At 41.8% G+C, this 25,109-nt stretch overlaps 1 protein-coding gene across 5 annotated transcripts in view; it reads right to left on the reverse strand.

The window, feature by feature from the left end:
- Window positions 1-25,109, reverse strand: part of Slc38a1 (solute carrier family 38 member 1) — a 73,108-nt gene that overhangs the window by 29,851 nt on the left and 18,148 nt on the right. For 4 of the 5 annotated variants that reach the window (XM_070039378.1, XM_070039372.1, XM_070039381.1 and 1 more), the window contains 4 exons: window positions 21,879-21,994; window positions 17,517-17,735; window positions 13,350-13,425; window positions 12,527-12,642 (listed from right to left, as the gene is read on the reverse strand). In XM_070039378.1, coding sequence (XP_069895479.1) covers window positions 12,527-12,642; window positions 13,350-13,425; window positions 17,517-17,638 — 314 coding nt within the window. In that variant the 5' untranslated portion in view covers window positions 17,639-17,735; window positions 21,879-21,994. The remainder of the gene's footprint in view (window positions 1-12,526; window positions 12,643-13,349; window positions 13,426-17,516; window positions 17,736-21,878; window positions 21,995-25,109) is intronic. The other variant, XM_070039386.1, reaches the window with a different exon arrangement.

Below are 25,109 nucleotides of genomic sequence, written 5' to 3' on the forward strand. Positions count from 1 at the left end.
GAAATAAAGCTAAAGGATAGCACCCAGGCTCTGAGTTCAAGTCCTAGGATGGGCATGCACCTGTGAATACACACCAGTCATTCATGGGAAAAGCCAGGCTTTGTGTGCTCTTCTTGAATAATATCTTCAAGCTTCTATTCGCTTCTTTAGAATACAGATTTAAGCAATAGTTCAAATTCCCTGGGGTTTTTTTTTTGTTTGTTTTTTTTGTTTTTTGGTCTTGGGGCTTAAACTCTGGGCCTGGGCGTTATCCCTCAGCTCTTCAGCTCAAGGCTAGTGCTCTACCACTTGAGCCACAGCACCACTTCCAGTTTTCTGGTGGTTTATTGGAGATTAGAGTTTCACAGACTTTCCTACCCAGGCTGGCTTTGAACCATGATCCTTAGATCTCAGCCTCCTGAGTAGCTAGGATTACAGGCGTGAGCCACTGGCGCCTGGACCCCATATCTTTGAGGCTCAACACATTATAATTTTTTTATTATTGTTTGGGTCAAATAAGCTATATTGAAATATGTCTTTTTATGTTTCTTCTTTTCTTTTTCTTCCCATAATTTTTTTTTGGGGGGAGGGGTGTTGGTACTGGAGATTGAACTCAAGCCCAGGTGCTGTCTCTGAGCATTTTTGCTCAAGGCTAGCCCTCTGCTACTTTAGCCATTCCTCCACTTTTCCCTTTTTTAGTGCTTCATTGGAGATAAGAGTCTCATGGACTTTCCTGCTTAGCCTGGCCTAGAACCATGATTCTCAGGTCTCAGACTCCTGAGTAACTAGAATTACAGGCATGAGCCACCAGCACCTGGCAAACAAAAAAAAAAAGGAGTTTGTTAAAGCCTTAATTTACTTTAATGAGATTCTATAAAATTAGTAAAAGCAATCTTGTTTTTAGTAATTAGCAAAAATAAGTTTGGAAGATTTCACTGTATACCAGGTCTATTCTTGGCACATTTTTTTTCCCACTATTTCTGTTTTACAGATAAGGTAATTGAAGGCAGAGAAGTTAAGTATTTTTGTCTAAGATAACACAGCAAGAGTCAGAGGACTAGGATACTAAGATCTGGTAGAAGGTGATTAGTGTGTTGTTTTTAAACTAGATGAGGAAATGAAGGAGATAGTTTTAGAGAAAGCTGGCCTCAAAAAGGTAAGATCAATGATTAATACAAGTGCTTCTATTTCTTTTCTTGTCGGCAAGTCTAAATACTTTGAGGCAAACTTTTCTTAAACCAGCCTCACTATTGGTTAGATAATTTTGTTGTTGAGTAAACCAAATAGTATATAGTATAATCCTGAAGAAAAAAAAAAGATATTTAAAAGAGGGATGGGGCTGGGAATGTGGCTTAGTGGTCAAGTGCTAGCATGCATGAATCCCTGGGTTTGATTCCTCAGCCTTGAGCAAAATGGAGGCTCAGGGACAGTACTCAGGCCCTGAGTTCAAGGCCTGGCAAAAACAAAACAAAACAAGAACAAACCAATAAACAAAAACTAAAAGAAGTATGATCTTACCCTTTGTGCATCACAACTTTTAATTTTAATTTTTTAATTTTTAATTAAAAAAAATTAAAAGCGGGCTGGGAAGGTGGCTCAGTGGTAGAGTGCTTGCCTTGCATGCATGAGGCCCTGAGTTCGATTCCTCAGCACCATATAAGCAGAAAAAGCCAGAAGTGGTGTTATGGCTCAAGTGGTAGAGCACTAGCCTTGAACTGAAGGGCTCAGGGACAGCACCCAGGCCCAAAGTTCAGGCCCCACAGCTGACCAAAAAATTAATTAATTAATTAATAAAATTAAAAGAGGCATGAAAACAAAAATAACAAAAAAAATAACCATTAATAAAAAAACTTACTGGGTTAGGTTGATGCTTTTTGAGGTTGAAAAAGTTTGCAAGAGCTCTGCCTTTAAATGAGGAAATCAGACTAGAAAGAAGGAACCCATAGCTACTGCCACTTCCTGTTTGTGCGCTTGCTGGAAGAACACCACGGGTTTTGTAGATGCTCCATTGTAACTGCTGACACGACCTTGTTCCTGTTCTTTATCCCACAAGGACATCTTGCTTCTTCTTTCCTTAAACCTGGGTAGCTAGGATTACAGGTGTGAACCACCAGTGCCTGGCAAGTTTGGTTTTTGCTTTAAATCCATAAAAATAGAGGCGATAGATAATACAGTTATAGAGTCCATGAAACATTGAAGCTTTTATGACTTTCTCTTTTAAATCCTTCTGGTAAAAAAAAAACAAAAACAAAAACAAAACCCAAAAAGCAAAAAAAAAAAAAAAAAAAACTTGTTCTTAGCAATTGAGCCTTATAGCAAGGCTGTGTTTATGTGTTTGGTCTGTAGGTCCTTGTGTGCCTACCCTTGGTACAGCTGTGGATCCTTGATACCATGTGCCTGATAGAAGAAGAACCAAGTTTACTGGCTTACACAGGAGTGGTTTTCCAATCTACTAAGCCAACTGCCACTCTGTGCAGAATAAAAGTTGCAGCTAATTTTGCAGACCTCTGCCTCCAGCTTTACTGTGTTGCTTTGCCCCTGGCCTTCTGTGAATCAAGAGGAGTGGATGGAAAAGGCATGCTCTGTACCACAGAGGTGAATCATGCTGTAAAACCACAGACCATATAGTTATCTCTTACAAGCTAAGAAAAAATACCGGGGTTGAAAATAGAAATTGTACCACAGCTCCTGGATAGCACCAAAACACCCGGTATAACTCAGAATAAGCAGGATTGTGTGAACTCTTTTATGTGTGTGCTAGGACTGTGGCTTGAACTCAGGATTTCAAGCTCTCACTTGGTTTTTGTTTGGTTTGGGTTGGGTTGGGTGGGTTTTTTGGTTGGTTTTTGTTTGTTTGTTTGTTTTCTGCCTAACTTTAGAGCTCTACCACTTTAGACACAACTCCATTTTCAGCTTTTGCTGATTAATTGGAGGAAGGAATCTCTCAGATTTATCTGCCCAGGATGGTTTCAAGGTATGATCCGCAGATCTCAGCCTCTTGAGCCGCTAGGATTATAGGAGTTAGGCAGGTTAGGACTGAGTATGAGTGTATATTCATTCTCTCTCTCTCTCTCTCTCTCTCTCTCTCTCTCTCTCTCTCTCTCTCTCTCTCTCTCTCTCTCCTCTTCTACCTCTCTGGCACCAAGAGAACTGAATTCTTGGAACGTCTTATCAGACATGTCAGAAATCACTCATAAACTAAGCAGTAAGGGCTCAACTATTAAAAAAAAATGGGTGAGACCCATCTTCCACAAGGGCCAGCTCTTGCTGTTCATAAAATAGGGAGTCATTGTTAGCACAATGCTAACCACACTCCCGTTTTTCTATTTCTGAAGAGCTTCTAAATCCAATAGATTTCAAAAAGAGCTCAGTGGCTCTGCTCTGTCCTTTATCCATGTATTTCAAATGTTGGCAAGCTTGAATGTGTCATTTCTCCCTTCTAGTATTATTATTCCCAAACAAGAGACTCTGATGCCAATTATTCTTGCTGCCAGCTGAAGGGCATTTCTCTGTTCGGATCATTTCTAGGGAGCCCTGAATATAACTCAAAGAATTTTCAAAACAAATAAGTGACTGAGAGGATGGAAGAGTCGTGGACCTCCCAGGACTTCCCAGAAGGCCACCATTTCCTGACTGTCTTCCTTTTAACTGGTCCATTTTCTTATCACACGAGTCTATTTGCTTTTAGCTTAGGAGTGCAGAGACAAGGAAAACATTCACAAGAACATTCCCAAAAACCATTTTTTGTTACCACTAAGAACAAATTATCAGCCAGGCCCTGGTAGCTCAGTCCTGTAATCCTAGCTACTCAGGAGGCTGAGATCTGAGGATCGAGATTCAAAGACAAGCTGGGCAGACATAGCCAAAAGACTCTTATCTCCAATGAACCAGCAAAACACCAGAAGCAGAGGGATGGCTCAAGTGGCAGAGTGCTAGCCTTGAATGAAGAGCTAAGGGACAGCACGTAGGTCCTGAGATCAAGCCCCAGTATTGGTACAAAATATAAATAAATGAGCAACGTTATCATCCTGGTGAGTGTCCTCCCAACTTCTTGGAATATACGTAGAATAATAAAGCAATGACAGCTCAGTAGGAGAGGAACACTGTGATCTCTATCCAACGTACCGGAATTTGCTAAAAGAGATGTGGAAACATCAAAGAGTTGTGCTGAAGCAGTTACTTAGGCATATAAACTTCTTGACAGAATGAAGAAAACATTTGTGCAACTGATAATGTTAAACAAGGATCGCATGCTGATGGAGCCATGGCTCTGATTCTGTCCTGTCTCCTCCTATGTGAATTCTACCTCCAAACAGATTCCAGGCGAGAAAGAACCTGGTAGACTGTTCTGACTAGCATGGCTACTTACTAGTTTGTTTATACATACTAGTGATGGACAACAAAATGTTGCTTTCCTTGGGTAGTAGGATAATTACAAATTATCCTCCAAAAATTTTGCCTACAACTGAAATAGATGATCCTAATAAACAGAGGATAAATTCATATCCTTTTGCTTGGACTTAGGGCCTTGAGTACTTGATTGGCTTTTTTTTCCCATGCAAGGCTAGCACACAACCACTTGAGCCACAACTCCACTTCTGGCTTTTTGGTGGTTAAGCACCTTGCAGACTTTTCTACCCAAGCAGGCTTTGATCTTCAATCCTCATCTCAGCCTCATGAGTAGCTTATGTAGAATTGTAGGTGTGAATCACCAGTGCTGGACCTATTTCGAGCGTTCAAATGAAAAAAGGCCTTCTTAAGGAAATGCATGCTGAGCACTGAATTCCAGACTCCTCTGGTGCTTTGTTTTTTTGTGTGTTTTGTTTTGTTTTGTTTTTTGTTTTTTTGGGTCCGGTAGTGGGGCCTGAACTCTGGGCCTGGGTGCTGTCCCTCAGCTCTTCAGCTCAAGGCTAGCGCTCTACCACTTGAGCCACAGCGCCACTTCCGGCTTTTTTTTTCTTTTTGCTTATGTGGTGCTGAGGAATCGAACCCAGGGCCTCATGCATGCAAGGCAAGCGCTCTACCACTGAGCCACCTTCCTAGCCCCTCCTCTGCTGCTTTGTACTGCTGCATTTTCACAGCCTACTGGAAGTCTGAGGGTCAATTAATAAGCCTTTCACTTGGGCTTTTCCCTCTGTTGGTGCAGCAGTGATGAGAGCCACTGTTTAAAGCTTTGTTTTTCATCTTGCAAAACCAAATTCTTATCTGTCCATTATTGCAGTGGATTTTATGGAAGAATGGAGACATAAATATAGAGAGAGATAGCCAGGCACAAATGAATCACACCTTTAAGCCTAGCTACTCAGAAGGCTGAGATCTGAGGATCTCATTTTGAAACCAGCCCAGGCAGGAAACTCTTTGAGACTCTCATCTCTAACAAACAACTCAAAAAAGCCAGAATTGGTGCCGTGGCTCAAGTTGTAGAGCGCTCACTTTGAGCAAAAGAAGCTCAGGGACAGCACCAGGTCTCAAGAGTTAAGCCCCAAGATCAGCAAAAAAAAAAAAAAAATATATATATATATATATATATATGTAAGATAGATAGATAGATAGATAGACAGACAGACAGACTATTCTAGATCTTGTTGAAAGCAGGGAAAATGATTTGAACAAGAAAGCATTTTACACAAATCTTGCTTTTGTAGAGCTCAGAGAATTCAATAGAGAAGGTAAAGTCAGGGCTGGGAAGGTGGCTCAGTGGTAGAGTGCTTGCCTTGCATGCCTGAGGCCCTGGTTCGATTCCTCAGCACCACATAAGAAAAAAGAAAAAAGCCAGAAGTGGCGCTGTGGCTCAAGTGGTAGAGCGCTAGCCTTGAGCTGAAGAACTGAGGGACAGCGCCCAGGCTCAGAGTTCAGGCCCCACGACTGGACCCCCAAAAAAAGAGAAGGTAAAGTCAGGCACCAGGGGGTTATTAAGATCTGAGAATCACGGTTGAAAGCCAGACCAGGTGGGAAAGTCCAAGTGGCTTTTATCACCAATTAACCAGCAAAAAGCCACAAGTAGAAGTGTGGTTCAAGTGGTAGAGCCCCAGCTTTGAGTGCAAAAAGTTTAAGCCCCAGTACTGGTATTAAAAAAAAAAAGTAACAAAGATTGATGCCTAAATACTGGAAGCGCTAGTTATTAAAGAGGAACAGATTATACTGAGAAGAAAACTAAGTTTCTGGAAAGATCCCAGAAACACTGGAGGAGATGGCATCTGACCCGGACCTTAGGGGACTGTCAGTCTTCAAAAGCAGAGATGAGACAGGAATGGAGGTGGCGCAGTGGCCACAGGAAGCTCCGGCAGCCTCTGCGGACAGGCTGGGAAGGGAGGGTGATGAATGTAGAGCACGGTTTGGAGCAGGTGGCATGACACTGATTTCTCATTCTAGTTCTCATGGTCTAAATATAGACACTGGAAATATCTTCTGAAGTTGTTTGTAGGTAAGAAGAGAAGAGAAAAACCTTATTGTACTAGTTTTAAGTTCTCTAGAAATGAAAATTTTCCAATTAGTCCTCCCCCTTCACCCTCGATGAATAACACATGGCAAAGATAGGTGTGTGTGTGTGTGTGTGTGTGTGTGTGTGTGTGTAATGGAGATAAGAGTCTCACAGATTTTCCTGCCTGGGCTGGCTTTGAGCTGTGGCCGTCAGATCTCAGCCTCCTGAGTAGCTAGGATTATACGCATGAGCCACCTGAACTTTACAAATTTTATTCTTTTTTGTTTGTTTGTTTGTTTGTTTGTTTGTGGGGGGAGGGTCTGGTCATGGGGCCTGAATTCTGGGCCTAGGCGCTGTCCCTCAGCTCATCAGCTCAAGGTGAGCACTCTACCATTTGAGCCACAGTGCCACTTCCGGCTTTTTTCTTTTTGTTTATGTGGTGCTGAGGAATTGAACCCAGGGCCTCATGAATGCAAGGCAAGCGCTCTACCACTGAGCCACCTTCCCAGCCCCCTCTGAACTTTACAAATTTTAAATATAAACTTCTCATCTCTCCTCCACCCAGATTCTAAGTTTCTAGAAATAGCCACTGCTTACAGTTTTCTTCTGTTCTCTTCCTAAAAGTTCTTGGTACTTCACCCTGCCACCACCCAGTAGTGTTTGTTTTCATGTAATAATGCTATGTTACCCAGTAATACAACTTGGGAAATTCATCTGTGCCAGTACATGTATAAAATCTGCTTTACGCTTTTACCTAGTAGTCTAATAGTCTATTTTGTAGAAATACCATGATCGTTTGTATTATACCATGATTATTACCCTATTCTCTAGTTGTAATAGGGACTTGGTATTATTTGACTTTGATATTATCTGGTGCTTTTTTGGGAGGAAGGGAGGGGTACTTGGTTGGGATTGAACCTGGGACCTTTCTAGGCAGATACTGTTATCACTTGAATCATGCCTGGAGCCCTTTTGCCTTTGTTCTCAGTTTATATCTGGGTAGCAATGCCCCTACTTGTCCTTCCCTATGTCACCGGAGATGAGAGACACATCACTGCACCCAGCCTTGGTTGAGATGGAGTCTTACAAACTTCTTTTTGCCCAGATTGGCCTCTAACCATAATCCCTCCTAGTTAGTTAGAATTACAAACATAATAATTCTTTTTTTTTTTTTTTTGGTACAGGTATTGGGACTTGAACTCAAGGTTTCACACTATCCAGCATTTTGGGTGGTTCATTGGAGATGAGTGTCACAGACATTCCTGCCCAGGCTGGCTTTGAACCATGATCTTCATATCTCAGCCTCCTGAGTAGGTAGGATGACGGGCATGGGCCAGCACTGTCCAGTTGGTAGGATTTATTTTTGCTTTACAGAAGGATAGGATGTTGATTACAAGGCCAGCCAAGAGGAGATCTCATCAAGTCTTTTCCTTTTCACTCTGAGGTAGTAGCACATCTTTACCTTGGCTGTCCCCTCAATACAACACCCCATTTTGGTTTTATGTTTTGTTTTGTTTTTGCTCCTCCTGGGGCTTGAAGTCAGAGTCTAGGTTCTGAGCTTCCCTGTGCTCAAGCCTAGCGCTCTACCACTTGAGCCACAGCAACACTTCCAGCTTTTTCTGAGTAGTTCATTGAAGGTAAGATTCTCATGGACTTGTCTGCCCCAGCTGGCTTCAAACCATGGTCCTCAGATCTCAGCCTCCTGAATAGCTAGAATTATAGGTGTGAGCCACTGGAACCCGGTTCACACCCCAATTTGTTTCCCACAGAACGATGTCGCTTCAAAAGAAATGCAAATTGACATTTCCCACTGGTACCCTTCCTGTTTCTCAGATGGAATCATAGGGTCTCAGGATTTAGGAACATACAAAAATCTAAGAGCATTCTTACTATAGGGCTTACTGGATAATTGAGTTTGATCTGTGTTTAATAGAGTTGACAACCATTATGGCTAGGTCAAAAAAAAGAGCGGCAAACTTATCCAAGAATAAGAAATCACACTATGAGGTTTCCAGATGAGCCCAGTAAACAGTTCCAGGCCAGTCTCAGGGGACATGGCGGAGCCTTCCCAGCTGTGTTGCTAAAGAAGCATAGACAAACTTGGGCTCTTTGTCCCTCTTGGCCCATGAACCTGGACCAAGGCCCTGCAATCAGATGAAATGTCTGGATCCTGCCCAAGTGCTTCTTGGCTTTGAGAAACAAAGCAGTTGGTTTTACAACAGAGTACTCGTTTGTTCTGAGGTGGTGGAGTTCAGTATTTAGTGAGAAACTTCTTTTCTTTTTGGGTACCAGCCCTAGAGCTTGAACCCACGGTCTTAGGCTCTGTCCCTGAGCTTCTTTTGCTCAAAGTTAGCGCTCTACCATTTGAGTCACAGCTCCACTTCTGGCTTGGAGTTGGGGGAGGAGATTTATTGGAGATAAAAGTCCCACAGACTTTCCTGCCTGGCCTGGCTTTGAACCTGAATCCTCTGAACTCAGCCTTTTGAGTAGCTAGGATTACAGGTGTCAGCTACCTGCACCCAGCTTTAGTGAGAAGCTTTGAAATGTGAATCTTGATACAACTATCTTCATGAGCTTTGACCTGAAGATCCTCTGAGCTGGGCTTTCTATTAATGTACCATACAGTGCCCTACCATGTTTTAATCCAGGTGTAAATCCAGGTGCAACTCTAAAAATTGAATGTAGTCAAATCTTTGCTTCATTCAGAAACTAAAGAATCACACGTAAGAGGTTCATTGTCTCTGAGCCAGAGTAAATACAAATCAATTCATTTCTAGGAAGGGTAGATAGGACACCAGGATTTATTCTCTCCCCACCAGATTGTTCAGTAAAGGGACTTTATTAAACATGTTAAGCTGCTAAGACACCAGGATAGTAAGTATATGAGAAGACACAACTGTAACTCCGCTTTGGAAGTTTTAGTAGAGAGACCTGAATCCTGAATTGACACTGGAGAAAGCCAAGACCAACCCAATTCATACCACAGAATCCCCAAAAGGAACTGGTCACTTTCCTGGAAGTCAGGGCCATGCTTGTAATGCATAAAGCAGGGTGTGTTTTGCTCTCATCCTGGTATAAGGCTACATAGACTGCAGAGTATGAAATAAGGATCCCAGGTGAGCGCTGGTGGCTCATTCCTCAGGAGACTGAGATCTGAGGATCCTGGTTCAAAGCCAGCCTAAGCAGAAAAGTCCATGAGACTCTTTAAATCCAAAGATCCACCAATAAAAACAAAAACAAACAAACAAACAAAAACAGAAGTACAAGTATAGCTCAAGTGGTAGAGTGTCAACTTTGAGTGAACAAGCTAAGGGATGGCACCCAGCCCCTGAGTTCAAGCCCCAATGCCAGCAGGCACGTGTACGCACACATGCACACGCACACACACACACACACACACACACACACACACACACATACACACACACACACACACATATAGATCTCTGAGCTAGGCATGGTAATTCACACCTGTAACCACAGCATGCTAAAGACTGAGCCAGGAGGAGGGCAAGTTTGAGGCCAGCTTGTGCTACATGAGGCCTTGTCTCAAACAAATGAAATCAATCAACCATAGGTCTCTGAGTGAAAGATTAGGTCCAATTTGCTGGGAGGGGGAGGAGTAGTACTGGATGAAAACCAGGGTCTGGAGGCACACATTCATGCTAGGATATCCCCTGGTGGACGCCAGAGACACCTCTCCCATCCTCAGGAAGGGAGCAACCCGGCCAAGATCTTGTGAACAGGAACCAGATCTTCTCTGGGTGACCAAAAAGGCCAAATAAGGAACAGACTAGAACCACTGGTAACGTGAGGGCTATGGAGTGGATGCCGATTGAAGCTGTTACCTGTAAGTACGTGTGTGTATACCAGTCTCATATTAGCCTGATCCTCCCCTACACTCAACTATAACAAACAAAAGAGGTCAAAGGGTCTCAAATCGAAATCATAGCCCAAGACAAAGGAACGGCAATCAATTTGTGTCATAGAGATCAATCAGCAAAATCTAGATTACAGAAAAATCTCTGGACAAATGGCCCCCGGTTTCTTCATGGGGAAAAAAAAAAGAAATAGGGAACCTAAGAAGAGTGACGCTGAGTGAGGATTTTCCTGCTGTACATTTTATGATTCATCTTAATCATATTTTGACAAAATATTTGCAGAAAGTCCTATCCAACCATTTCAGATGCAACTATTTAAAAATATACAGAAGCCTGGGGCTGGTAGCTCACACCTGTAATCCTAGCTACTCAGGAGACTGGGATCTGAGGATCACAGCCTAGGCATGAAAGTCTGTGAGATTCTTTATTTCCTACTAACCATCAAAAAGCAGGAAGTAGGACTAGGAATGTGGCTTAGTGGTAGAGTGCTTGCCTAGCATGCATGAAGCCCTAGGTTCAATTCCTCAGCACCACATAAACAGAAAAGGCTGGAGAGTGGTGCTGTGGCTCAGGTGGTAGAGTACTAGCCTTGAGCAAAAGAAGCTCAGGGACAGTGCTCTGAGTTCAAGTTCAGGCCCTGAGTTCAAGCCCTAGGACTGGCACACACAAAAAAAATCCAGATTTGCCAGGCGCCAGTGGCTCATGCCTATAATCCTAGCTACTTAGGAGGTTGAGATCTGAGTATCTCAGTTCAAAGCCAGCCCGGGCAGGAAGGTCCCTGAGACTCTTATCTCCAATAAACCATTAGAAAACCAGATGTGGTGTTGTGGCTCAAGTGGTAGAGAGCTCACCTTGAACTGAAGAGCTCAGGGACAGTGCCCAGGCCCAGAGTTCAAAGCCAGAAGTAGGCCTGTAGCTCAAGTGGAAGAATGGCAGCCTTGAGTGGAAAAAACGAGAGGGCAAAGCCCTGAGTTCAAGCCCAAGTACTGGCACACACACACACACACACACACACACACACACACACACACGCACACACGCACACACATACACACACTATATATAGAGAGACAGAGACAAAGATACAGAGAGAGACACACAAATAGATAAATGAATAGATAACTAGATATAGATAGAGATTTTCTCATTTTCTTTTCACTGCATTTCAAAGGAAAGGCATGTGCTAATTTTTCTCTCCAAAATGCTGAAGATTCCTCGGCTTCTTGAATATTTATTACCAACAAACCTATAATTACCTTTGGATATGGTACACATTCCCCAAATTTCAAAGTAGTGACTGAATCAAATGCTTCTTAATATTTTGAGTAATTAGCTGAGATTTAAAGTGTTAGCTAGAATCATGAAAACAAAATAGCTGTTTTCAAATATTTTAAACCTTTCTACAAATGCTTACTTTTAATGTTTTTAACTAATAACATTTTCTCCTTCCTTTTTCTTGTAAGCAATAGCTTTTGGTTGTGTGTGTGTGTGTGTGTGTGTGTGTGTGTGTGTGTGTGTGTTGTGTCAGTCCTGGCACCTGAACTCAGGATCTGGATGCTATCCTTGAGCTTTTGTGCTCCAGGCTAGTGCTCTACCATTTGAGCCATAGCTGTCCTTTCAGCTTTTTAGGTACTTAAATAGAGATGAGTGTCACAGACATTAATGTCCTTGCTGGCTTTGAACAACAATCCTCAGATCTTGGCCTACTGAGTAGTTAGGGTGACAGGTGTGAGCTACCAGGTGTGAGCTTGGCCAGTAGTTGGTTTTTTTTGGTCCGGTCCTGGGGCCTGAACTCTAGGCCTGGGCGCTGTCCCTAGCTCTTCAGCTCAAGGTTAACGCTCTACCACTTGAGCCACAGCGCCACTTCCGGCTTTTTTCTTTTTGCTTATGTGGTGCTGAGGAATCGAACCCAGGGCATGCAAGGCAAGCGCTCTACCACTGAGCCACCTTCCCAGCCCCGAGTAGTTGTTATTTTTGAAAGTCAATCAAACAATAAACATAAACATAGACTCTGGTTACTTAGCCAGGTAGATAAGCAAGTAGATAGATGATAGATAAAAACTTGATAGAGAAAAATAACATTTACAGTTTCTTCCATATAACAACAAACATGCAGAAAATAGCTTTAAAATAGATGTCAGTTAGAATCCCATCCAGTATAAACCTATAATATGCAGCACTAAAATCCCCCCACCCTCATAGAACAGAACAACTCATGGAAGGGTCTGATCCTGGGAATACTCACAGAAAAAGAAGGATTCCAGTGTTGGCAAGGGCAAAGGCTAGTCCCAGAATCCCACTGCCCATAATGGCGTTGCTTAGGTTAAAAACAGACATTCCTAAGGAGGTTGTTCCTGGAATCTGAACAAAGAAAGAGACATTCACACTGGGTAAAACTGTTGCCAGAGAGTTCACCATGCCAAAACCTTTTAAAACACAACTAAGAGCCAACATGGAAACAAAATTCAAGCAATTCTCTCTCACTGGTCCAGTGGGGTGTGTGTGTGTGTGTGTGTGTGTGTGTGTGTGTGTGTGTGTGTGTGTGTGTGTGTGTGTGTGTGTGTGTGTGTGTGTGTGTGTGTGTGTGTGTGTGTGTGTGTGTGTGTGTGTGTGTGTGTGTGTGTGTGTGTGTGTGTGTGTGTGTGTGTGTGTGTGTGTGTGTGTGTACCAACCCTGGGGCTTCAACTTAGGGCTGGGTGCTGTCCCTTAGCCTTTTCACTCAGGACCAGCATTTTACCATTTGAGCCACAGCTCCACTTTCAGTTTTTTTGGTGATTAATTGAGTATAAGAGTCTCACAGACTTTCCTGCCTGGGCTGGCTTCAAACAGTGATCCTCAGATCTCAGCTTCCTGAGTAGCCAGGATTACAGGTGTTAGCCAGTAGCACCCATCTTTTAGTGATTCTTTTTTTTTTTTATGAGTCTCAGGAAGAAAAAAATATGTAGCATATAAGATATATCCTGGTGGATATAGATAGCTCTGCTTTTGATACTAGGCCATGTGAATTAAAAACACGTCCCAACCTATGTAAATAAAAAATAAGTACACATTTTTATAATGACACTTACATATTCATCACATTTCTTTTTTTCCAAATGGCTGTTTGTAAGACTTCTTCTACTTTCCCGATCAGAAATAAACTTGCTGCAAAGACATGCATAATACATTTAACCTCATGATAATGATTCAAAGCTTAACATCAAGACTAAATTATTTATTACTTACCAAAACATTGCATGTGAAATGTTACTGATTGGTTGCCTAAAAACTCATTAGGCTCCATTCAACACTTACTCCATCTGTGTGTGTGTGTGTGTGTGTCCATGTATGTTTGCATGCACGTGTGTGTGTTTGTATGTACATACACATGTGGGTCAGTATGAGCTGTCCATATTTTTGTTTTATTAAATAAACTCTAAGTACTATAGAGAGGAAGAGCTTTTGCCTCAATCTTTTAGTGTGTATCTGTGTATGTATGTTTGTGCATGTGTGTGTGTATATATAAATATAGCTATATACCAGTCCCAGGGCTTGAACTTAAGGCCTTGGTGTGTTCCTGAGTTTCTTTACTCAAGGCTACTGCTCTACCACTTGAGTCACAGCTCCGCTTCCTGCCTCACTCTTTTATTGTGTGTGTGTGCCCATGTACTGGGCTTGAACTCAGGGCCTGGGCCCTATCTTTTAGCTTTTAGCTTTTAGCTCAAGTCTCGTACCCATCACTTGAACCACAGCTCCACTTCTGGCTTTTTTGCTTGTTAATTGGAGATAAGAGTTTCAAAGACTTTCCTGCCAGGCTGGCTTCAAACCACTATCCTGAGATCTCTGCCTACTGAGCAGCTAGGAATTACAGGCATGAGCCTTTGGCACCCAGCACACTTCCTTATCTTTTAACACACACAATGCCTCTGAGCTCATCTTGGACCCACAGTGGTTGTGGGTGACTGGGTGAGTGTCCTTTATCTCTCAACTCCTTCTTGAATGTACTTTCCCAACTTTAGCAATGCATAAGCTGAGCAGACTTCTTTTCTATTTTAGAATTAGGGAAAACTGGAATAGAGCAAAGGAAGGGATGACATTGTTCAAAAAGAAATGTATTCTTTACCTGACTTATATAACTGTAACCCCTCTGTATATTACCTTTGTAAATTGTTTTTTTTTTTTTTAAAGAATTAGGGAGTAGCTTAGGCTTCAGGGAAAATTTAGCTAAGGAAGAATGAATTAATTGGGTTGGAGGTGTAGCTCAAGTAGAAGAGCATTTATGATGGCCTGGGTTCAAATCCCAGTACCAGAGAAAAACAGGCTGAAGTATTTAAAGAAAGCTTTTTAAAATTTTCTTTATTGCTTCCACTTTTTTTCTCTTTAGTCTTTAAATCTTGGTGTTGTATTGCTGTAAACTTTCATTAAAAAAAAAAAAAAGATAAAACCCACCCTTTTTTGGAGGTGGAAAATTCCATTTAAAATAACTGGGTCAAGCTGCTTTATCACAAGTTTCTGTTGTCTCACGATTTTAAAAACACAGTTGCTTGCTAAAAAGCACTGACCTCTGGCAATGAACTGACTTAAATTTTCTCCCCTTTTTTTTTTAATTGACTTAAAATGTGATATGGGAGAATGTGTTGGTGACAAGTGGTCTTGGGATGATGAAAGTATTATTTTAAAAGTTTTCAGTGGGTCAGGCTGTACCCTCAGAATAGAGTATGATCAGCCATCAAGCAGCCAACTGCCCTGAAAACATCACAAAGTCAAACTAACCCTGCAATGGGTGGTTTTGTAACCTCAAATAAACATCTAGCTCATGCTTATACTCCTAGCAATTCAGAAGACTGTAATTTGAAGGTAGAAGGTCTATGATACTCTTATCCCCAATTAACTAGCAAAAAGCAAGAAGTGGAGTTGTGGCAAGTGGTAGAGCACCAACCTTAAGGGGAAAAAGCCAAGTAAGAGTATGAAACTCTAAGTTCAAGCCCCAGTATCTGCACAGAAACACACACACAAATGACACAAGTATGAATCCCTGGCTCATAACAACAATAATCAGGCATAGACAGGAATGAGAACACCAGATAAATGAAAGAGTTTTATGGATACGTTTACGATAATGTAGAATTATTTGTACCAAGCCAGTTACTGGTGGCTTGTTTCTATAATCCTAGGTAATCAGGAGGCTGAGATCTGAGGATTGTGGTTCAAAGCCAGCATAGTCAGGAAAGTCTATGTGACTTTTATCTCTAATTAATCACCAAAAAGCTGGAAGTGGAGCTATGGCTCCAGTGGTAGATTGCTAACCTTGAGCAAAATAAGGCTCCAGGACAGCAGCCAGGCCCTGAATTTCAAACCCCAGGACCAGCACACACAAAAAAATTTTTTTCACTGAATTTAAGATATCAATAAACAGCAATCATCTAAAACCCAGCACAGTACTTCTGCTCCTTGGGGTGAGGAGGAGGGGTACTTGCGGAAGAGAGCTGCAGTTTTATTGACATAGACTCTTCCCATAATGAAGATGCTTATTCCTGCCAGATGCTTTGCCAAGTGCTTTTCACGGGCTTTCTCATCTATTTTCATAATAATTCCATGTGGCTGGTACTACTTTAGCACCACTGAAGGAAAATTAAGTAACTTTTTTTTTTTGGTGCCAGTATTGGGGCTCAAACTTGGGGCCTGAGTGCTATCCCTTAGCTTTTCCACTCAAGGTTGGCACTCTACCACTTGAGCCACACCTCCACTTCTAGCTTTTTGCTGGTTAATTGGAGACAAGAACCTCACAGACTTTCCTACCTGAACTAGCTTCCAACCGTGATCCTTGGACCTCAGCCTCCCAAAGTAGCTAGGATGACAGGCATGAACCACCTGTGCTTGGCATCATGATAATCTAATAAAGACTCAAAAGATGGAAGGATAGTACATTAGACATACTATCACATCTAGTGATGTGATGAGCCCTTTTTCCTACCCACTCTCCACCTCCCTCTCTCAGTGTTTTTCTTCCTCATTCATGTACTATCTCTCCACTAGAGTCCTTTGGGTCCAATTAGATGGAAAGTTTACAAATAATGCTCATGCTGATGACATACATATTCGTCATTTTCACATGTTCATATGCACATTCAACTGAACCACATCTTTTTTTTTGGTCAGTTGTAGGGCTTGAACTCGGGGCCTGGGCACTGTCCCTGAGCTTTTGCTCAAGGCTAGCACTTACCACTTTAAGCCACAGCTCCACTTCTGTTTTTCTGGTGGTTAATGAGAGATAAGCGTCTCACCGACTTCCCTGCCTGGACTTTCCCGCCTGGGCTGGCTTTCAACTGTGATCCTCAGATCTTAGCCTCCTGAGTAGCTAGGATTACAGGTGTGAGCCATCAGCAACCCAATCCAAACCATATCTTGATTTAAAAAAAAATAAATGTACCCAGCACCGGTGGCTCACACCTGTAATCCTAACTACTCAAGAGGCTGAGATCTGAGGATTGCAGTTTGAAGCTAGCCTGGACAGAAAAATCCATGAGACTGTTATCTCTAATTAATCACAAAAAAGGTAGAAGTAGAGCTGTGGCTCAAGTGATAGAGCAGTATCCTTCAGCAAATGAAGCTCAGAAACAGCACCCAGGCCCTGAGTTCAAATCCCAGAACCAGCACAAAAAAAGGAAGAAAGAAAGAAAGAAAGAAAGAAAGAAAGAAAGAAAGAAAGAAAGAAAGAAAGAAAGAAAGAAAGAAAGAAAGAAAGAAAGGAAGGAAGGAAGGAAGGAAGAAAGGAAGAAAGAAAGAAAGAAAGAAAGGAAGAAAGAAAGAAAGAAAGAAAGAAAGAAAGAAAGAAAGAAAGAAAGAAAGAAAGAAAGAAAGAGTATCCTGATTGTAGTATAAAATCAGATACAGAAATGCAGTAAAATTCTAACAGACTGTCTAATTCATAAGCATTGAGCTTCTGAAAAGTTTAGGCTGATGGGGAGGGGAAGTAACATATTTATACATTTTTTTTTATTAGACTCAATTGAAAGATTTGAAAAGATGAATAAATTACTTTCCCAATTTGGTTCATTTGCTATGGCAGACTATGCCTGACAGATGTCCCATAAGAAATTCAAATTTCATCTTCTAGTGGAGCATAACATTAGTAATGAATAATTCCAGAGAAGAACTGAAAATCAAAATAATCCAGAGAAGAACTGAAAATCAAAATAATGTTTTTAAGTGCCATTTCTTATATTGGCTAGACATGTTGATGGACAAATACTCACCTATTTATCTGACCATTTTCTACTTCGGTGAAATCGTTGGAATCATTGCTAACGTTATCATCTTCTGGCACAGTCATGTTTTGTAACTCAGTTAATTCGAGTCCACTTTTGAAATGCATCATGGTGACAGGGTTTCTGTAGCCAGAAAATGAGTCCAAATTGTTCCCGTTCTGAGTGGATTTAGAAGCAAATAGCAGCAAATAGATGTGGTTGATTCTGCTAAGAGAGAACAGAGTGAAAAATTATTCAACATAGGAAAAACACTATTAATTTTAAATGAATATTAAAACTGGGTGTTGGTGGCTCTTTCCTGTAATCCTAACTACTCAGGAGACTGAGATCTGAGGATCGACATTCAAAGCCAGCCCAGGTAAGAAAGTCTGGATGACTATTATCTTCAATTAATCAGCAAAAGGCCATAGAGGGGAACTGTGACTCAATAGAGCCCTAGCTTTGAGTGAAAACACTCAGAGACAGTGCCAAGTTTCTGAGTTTAAGCCCAGGCCCTGAGTCCAAGCCCCATTGCTGGCACGAAAAAATGATTCAGTTATTTTACCATATCAGATCCTTGGACACATATAGCTGAACACAGATAGCAGGGACACAAAACACTTCAGATGCATCAATCCCAGTTGAATAAAAACCACAAATCCTTCCTCAATAAATGGCATCACTGGAAGGATCAACTTCCAACCTGGTGGACTAGCAGGCAAAGAACAAATTTTATTTTGAAATTTAGCAAGCTGTTTAGCCGTCCACTGCAAGAGATTAAGTCAATCTCTTTGATGAAATCACTCCACGTCAGGGAATTAGGGAATTTAAAACTCATACCCAGGGATTGGGGCCGATCCACCTGCTACTCTTATTTCCTCATCAGAAATGAAAGATTACCAGAGTTCACATGTTCTCTGACATGGATAATTGTGGTTTTAAGTTTCATAGGGATCACCAACAGAATATAAGAAACAGTTCAGGGGCATGATGTCACTAAGCAAAAAGAAGATAGCACAGAACCAGATGCAACTTCAAAAGTAAGGACAAGCCAGGTATGAAAGCTGGGCATGGTGGTACACTCTTGTAATCCCAGCAGTGAACCAAAGAGATCTCATGTTAGAGGCCAGCCTGTGCTACCTACCAAGTTGGAGGTTAGTCTAGACAGCATAGTAAGATGTGCTTCAAAAATCAAAACACCTGTAATCCTACCTTCTCAGGAGGCTGAGATCTGAGGATTGTCATCAAAGCCAGCCCAGACAGGAAAGTCTGTGAGACTCTTATCTCCAATTAACCACCTAAAAACTGGAAATGGAGTTGTGGCTCAAAGTGGTAGAGCACTAGCTTTGAGCAAAAAAGTTCAGGGACAGTACCCAGGCCATGAGTTCAAGCCCCTTGACAAAAAAAAAAAGGAAAGAATATTTATATGGCCACCCCACTGGGACACTTAAGTTTGGCAATGGGACTGTGATAAAACAACTCAGAAGTGCAATGAGAATTGTAACAGGTAATGTATGTATGCGCTCTAATACTTAGGTTTGAACTCAGGGCCTGGGTGCTGTCCCTTGAGCCACAGCTCTGCCCCCTTTTATTGGGGGGGGGGCGGGTTTCATTGGAGATAGGAGTCTTATGAACTTTCTCTACCCTGGGCTGGCTTCAAACTTGGAGCCTCAGATCTCTGGAGTAGTATTACAAGCAATGATCCACCAGTCCTTGGCTAAGAATTCTTTTGTATGGTTCGATTGGAAAATCTTCTTTGGTAACATTTTGACATTTTGTCTGATTGCCCAAAGAAATTGGAGCAGAGGCATGAGTCAAGTGGTAGAGCTCCTGCATAGCACATAGGAGACCCTGAGGTCAAATCTAGAACCACCAAAAACAACATAAAATAACAAGAGAGATGATTGTAACCTTGTTAAGAGTCAGAACTTCAATGTGCCTCTTATTTATTGATATTTTAAGGACTCTTAGAATGTACTGTAGAAAGATTCTTTTTTTTTTTTTGGTCAGTCGTGGGGCCTGAACTCTGGGCCTGGGCGCTGTCCCTCAGCTCTTCAGCTCAAGGCGAGCACTCTACCACTTGAGCTACAGCGCCACTTCCGGTTTTCTGGTGGTTTATTGGAGTTAGGAGTCTCACGGTCTCTCCTGCCCGGGCTGGCTTTGAACCGCGATCCTCAGATCTCAGCCTCCTGAGTAGCTATGATTACAGGCATGAGCCACCAGCGCCTGGCCATAGAAAGATTCTTTTTTCAGGTATTCTCTTCTTTCCACATTCAGGCCATACATTTTTCCTTTTTCCTTCACAATTTCCATCTAATGAAACCTCCTTGGTTTCAGGATTCTTTAAAACTTCTACAACACTTTTATTTTGTGTGTGCCAGTCATGGGGCTTGAATTTGGCCTGGGCATGGTCCCTGAGCATTTTTCGCTCAAAACTAGTCTCTATCACTTGACCCACAGCTCCACTTGCAGCTTTTTGGGTAGCTAATTGGAGAAAAGATTTTCACAGACTTTCCTGCCTGAGCTGGCTTTGAACTGAGATTCTCAGATTTCAGCCTTAGTAGCTAGGATAACTGGCATGAGCTGCTGATGCCCAGCTTGCAACGTATTTCTTTTCAGTACTAAGGGTCAAACTCAGGGCCTTACACATGCTGCTAGCCAAGTGTTCTACCACTGAGAGATATTCTAGTCAAATTATGTGTGTGTGTGTGTGAGAGAGAGACAGAGACAGAGACAGAGACAGAGACAGACAGAGATAGAAAAAGAGAGAGAAAGAAAAAGAGAGAAAGTCCTGGGGCTTGAACTCAAGTCCTGGGCACTGTCACTTTTTTGTGCTCAGGGCTAGTATTCTACCACTTGAGCCACAGCTCCACTTCCAGTTTTTTGGTGGTTATTTGGAGATAGAAATCTCACAAACTTTTCCTGCCTGACCAGGCTGGCTTCAAATCACGATCCTCAGATCTTAGTCTCCTGAGTAGCTAGAATTACAGGTGTGAGCCACCAGAACCTGGTGTGTGTATGTGTGTGTGTGCAAATACTGGGGCTTAAACTCAGGTCCTATCTCTGAGCTTTTGTTTTTTATTTATTTTTTGTATGTCGTGGGGCTTGAACTCTGGGCCTAAGCTCTGTCCCTCAGTTCTTCAGCTTAAGGCGAGCAATCTACCACTTGAGCCACAGCACCACTTGCGGCTTTCTGGTGGTTTATTGGAGATAAGAGTCTCAGGGACTTTCCTGCCTGGACTGGCTTTGAACCTTGATCCTCAGATCTCAGCCTCCTGAGTAGATAGGATTATGGGAATAGGCCACCAGCACCTAGCTGAGCTTTTATTTTTATTTTTATCAAGGCTATGGCTCTACCACTTCAAGTACAGCTCCGGATAATTGGACAAAAGAGTCTCACAGAGGGCTGGGAATGTGGCTTAGTGGTAGAGTGCTTGCTAGCATGCATGAAGCCCTAGGTTTTTCAGTACCACATAAACAGAAAAAAGCAGAGATGGTGCTGTGGCTCAACTGGTAGAGAGCTAGCAACTAGCATAGTGCCCAGGCCCTGAGTTCAAGCCCCAGAACTGGGGAAAAAAAAAAAAAAAAAAGAGTCTCTCAGACATTCCTGCCTAGACTGGCCTTGGAACTGTAATCTATTGATCTCTCCTCCTAAGTAGCTAGGTTTACAGATATGATTACCAGTGCCAGGATTTTTTTTTTCCTTATTGTAAGAGGAACACAAGCTCAGTGTAGAATCTTTAGAATAAACGTTGTAAAAGAAAATTCCATCACCTGAAAATGGGCCACTGTTAGATCTTAATGCATTTCTTCCAGCTTGCTTTTTTTCCTTTTGTTTTGTTTGCTTGATTTTGGCTTTGCTTTTACTTTCTTTTCCCTTCCTTCTTTCCCCAACCCCTTTATTTTTTAAATTAATATTGGGAATTTAGATTCTTTTAAACCTACTTTTATCATAGTATATCATATTGGAGGTATTTTGAAGAAGAGAAGTGCATTTTAAAAAAAATATAGTTGTTCCTTGTTAATAAATTAATAAATAAGGTAGCTAGGTGCCAATGCCTCATGCTTGTAATCCCAGCTACTCAGGAGACTCTTCTCTCCAATTAGCCAGCAAAAAGCTGGAAGTAGAGTGTGACTCAACTGGTAGAGCAACATCCTGCCATGAGCAAAAAGCTGAGTGAGCATGCAAGACCTTGAATCCAAGCCCCAGTGCTGGCACTAAAGAAGATAAGGATAGTGAAAAGGACAGGAAGGGAAGGGAAGAAGGAAGGAAAAGTAGGGAAGGAAGGAAAGAAAAAGAGAATAAGGTGTTGTAAAAAGTACAATTTCACAAATGGAGTAAAATGACCTTTAAAAAAAGGTCAAAGTCACCTGTTATTTCCACAAGCAAAGACGGTCACTGGGCACAAGGTCCTCTATTGGCCTCGCAGAGCTCTTCAATGGACATAGATATGGTGCCTGACACTTGGTAGACACTCAGTAAATATCTGTAAAACAAAAGAATGAGTCCGAATTTTAAAAGTCTGCGTACAGTTAAAAACACAAAAATCATCCCAGACATTGGGTTATTCTTTTCACCCATTTTTTTCTTCATTAAGACATCATTCTCTATCCTGAGTTCTGACAGTAACAATGGTGCTACACCATTACCAATAATGCTTGATTAACTGCTTGAGGGGGCCACAATCATTCTTGCTGTAACTAATCCCGATCATTCTTTCTGGAACTTCATGACTGCCTGGTGGGAAGGAGAGGTAGAGCTGAGATCTTAGATGATACTTCTCAGAGCAAGGACCCAGTGACCAACCCATAGATGCAAGAAGTGCCGATGAATTTAAGAAAGAAAGGAGTACAGTTTCACTGGCAGATAAATACTGATCAGACTATGTAATTAATTAAAAGGCAGACTGGGGTCAATTGTGAAGATTTGATGTCAACTTTAGCACAGTTATTACCTATCTCTCAACATTTATAATAGGTTACAAATTACAGTTTATTCGGCATAGAACATGTCTGTTCCTTGCTATAGTCTTTTTTTTTTTTTTTTGAGGGGTCTGGTACTGTGGCTTAAACTTAGGACCTGGAAATTGTCCCTACAACATAAGCCACAGCTCCACTTCTGGCTTTTTAGTGGCTAATTGGGAGATATAGACTTTCCTGTCTGGGCTGGCCTTGAACCACAAGCCTCAGGATCTCAGCTTCCTGAGTAGCTAGGATTATAGGTGTGAGCCACCAGCTTTAGGCTAACTCCTCTTTTGCTTTCAGTTGCTACCTAATCAAAGCAAGTAGCTTACTTTTCTTAGTTTTCATTTTCTTAGAATCTGAGCCTCCCCCGGCTTGTCCTCAGGGCTTCTTCCTTGGCAGTCTCCAGACCTCCTAACCGCTCCCTTCCTCCTCCACCCTCATCACGGGAGAACTCTTTTGGCTCCACATATTCCAGATCTTTTCCTTTTAGGGTTTCAAGCCTGTGGGGTTGGGTTTCATCTTACAGGCATCTCTCTGATCTTTCCCACCCTTTTTCATTTCCTAAATCTAGACTAAGATCGCCCTTCTAAATACTACTTGATAATGACAAAGCCACTTACTATGTCACACGTTGGGGGAGGGGGGGGCTTTGGGGGACTGTTTTTTCTTCTATGAAAAGAGAGAACAAGATGGGGAGATGGTCTCTCAGATTCTTTCCTGCTCAGAAAATTTTCCATAAGTTCTTTCCCAGCTCTGGCTGCCAGCCAACCTCTCCACCATTGCCTCGGTCGCTGCTTCCTTGAACCTGAACACATCACCTGATCTCCTAAGTCAGCTTTTCTATTTCTGTTAAAGACAATGTACATCCAAGGCTCAATCCTGTCATCCAAGCTACTCAGAAGGCTGAAGTCTAAGGATTGTGATTCAAAGACAGACAGGGCAGAAAAGTCCATAAGATTTTTTTTATTAAATATATATCTTTTATTGTAAAGATACTATACAGAGCGGTTCCAGAGGAAGGTAATGAGTACATTGAAGGAAGGTAATGAGCATTGTTACCCCCTCCTTTGTTTGTTTTTCTTTTACCATCCCTTCCCTCCCCACCTCCCCAACTCCTTCCTCCCTCCACCCCCCTCCCGAAGTTGTAAAGTTCATTTTTAACATAGTGTCTTGTACATCTCATTGCTACAATGGATGAACCTGTATCCTTATTTCAGCATTTTGTTATTTCCCTTCCCTTCCCCAATTTAGAAAAAAATGTATATACAAGATGCAGGTCACTGGAATCAAATCCAGTAAAAACAGGGGTTGTACCATGGGAGAAGAACATACAAAAGAAACAAAAAAAAATCACATAGCACATTATAAATATATTAAAAACAATAGCAAGAAAGACAAAACCTCTTGTGTCCCTATCTTGGGGTTCATTTCACTTAACATCATCTTATACAGTCACATGTACATAGCTTTTGACCTTTTCTGCTTGTCCTCGACTAACCACCAAAAGAGCTGGAAGTGAATCCATGGCTCACGTGGTAAAGCAAAAAAAAAGCTAAAGGACAGTACTCAGCCCCTGTAGTCAAGCCCCAGTACCTGCACAATAAAGAAACAAGCAAACAAACATTTATGATCTGCCTGAAGAAAACATATTCCATGATCTAAGCACAAAATAAAAGGGAGAATGTGAAGCCAGAACCACCACTCATCATTTTCATTAAGTTTGTTACTTGATTTGTTTTCCACTTACTCTGTGCACACTGAGTTTCAGGTGAAAACACATTTAAAACCGTAAAGTCTTGTATAAATGGAAAAAGTATTTTTTTATTGGTACCCTGGCCACTAAGCCTGGAATGTTGAAGAATTCTTGGCATGATGTCCACAAGCGCAGAGACACTTGTACTGAAGCTGGGGGTCTGAGCTAGGAACATTTTTTGGCTGTTAGAAGTACAGCGTTGCTATAGCCATGAAGTGAACATAAGCTAGGAATGCTGCTAAACACCCCCAACAAAGAACTATCTGGCCAGAAGGGCAGGAGGAAGAAAAGCCCAGTTACAGGAAGTTCTCTTCCATCTCTGCATGGGATCGGCTAACTTCCTAGATAGCCCATGGCGCCTCATTTGTCTATGAGCTCCCAGACCCTGCTCTTACTGTTCCCTGATTCTACTTCTGTTCAGATTCCTATAAGATCTTTTAAGGGTCTATTGTCAATATGCCCAACCCAGGAGATCTGGGAAGTAATATTTATATGTAGATGTTTTGAAATGACTCTGATTTCTTTAAGACAGAAACTCCAGAATCTAAGTCCACCTGTAACTCTAGATGTAGGAAGATAAACCACAGATGACATTAAAAAACAAACAAAAAGGGGCTAAGAAAGTGGCTCAGTGGTAGAGTGCTTGCCTCACATGCATGAGGCCCTGGGTTCAATTCCTCAGCACCAAATAAACAGAAAAAGCCAGAGGTGGCACTGTGGCTCAAGTGTGGTAGAGTGCTAGCCTTGAGCTGAAGAGCTCAGGGACAGCATCCAGGCCTAGAGTTCAAGCCCCATGACTGACAAAAAAACAAACAAAAACTTGTGAGTTTATTAGTGTGAGGATTAATATTTTTTTTCTTACCAACTGAAAATAGACTTAAATC

This window comes from Dipodomys merriami, unplaced genomic scaffold, assembly GCF_024711535.1.
Source record: "Dipodomys merriami isolate MVZ:Mamm:240054 unplaced genomic scaffold, mDipMer1.0.p SCAF_10, whole genome shotgun sequence".
NCBI lineage: Eukaryota > Metazoa > Chordata > Mammalia > Rodentia > Heteromyidae > Dipodomys > Dipodomys merriami.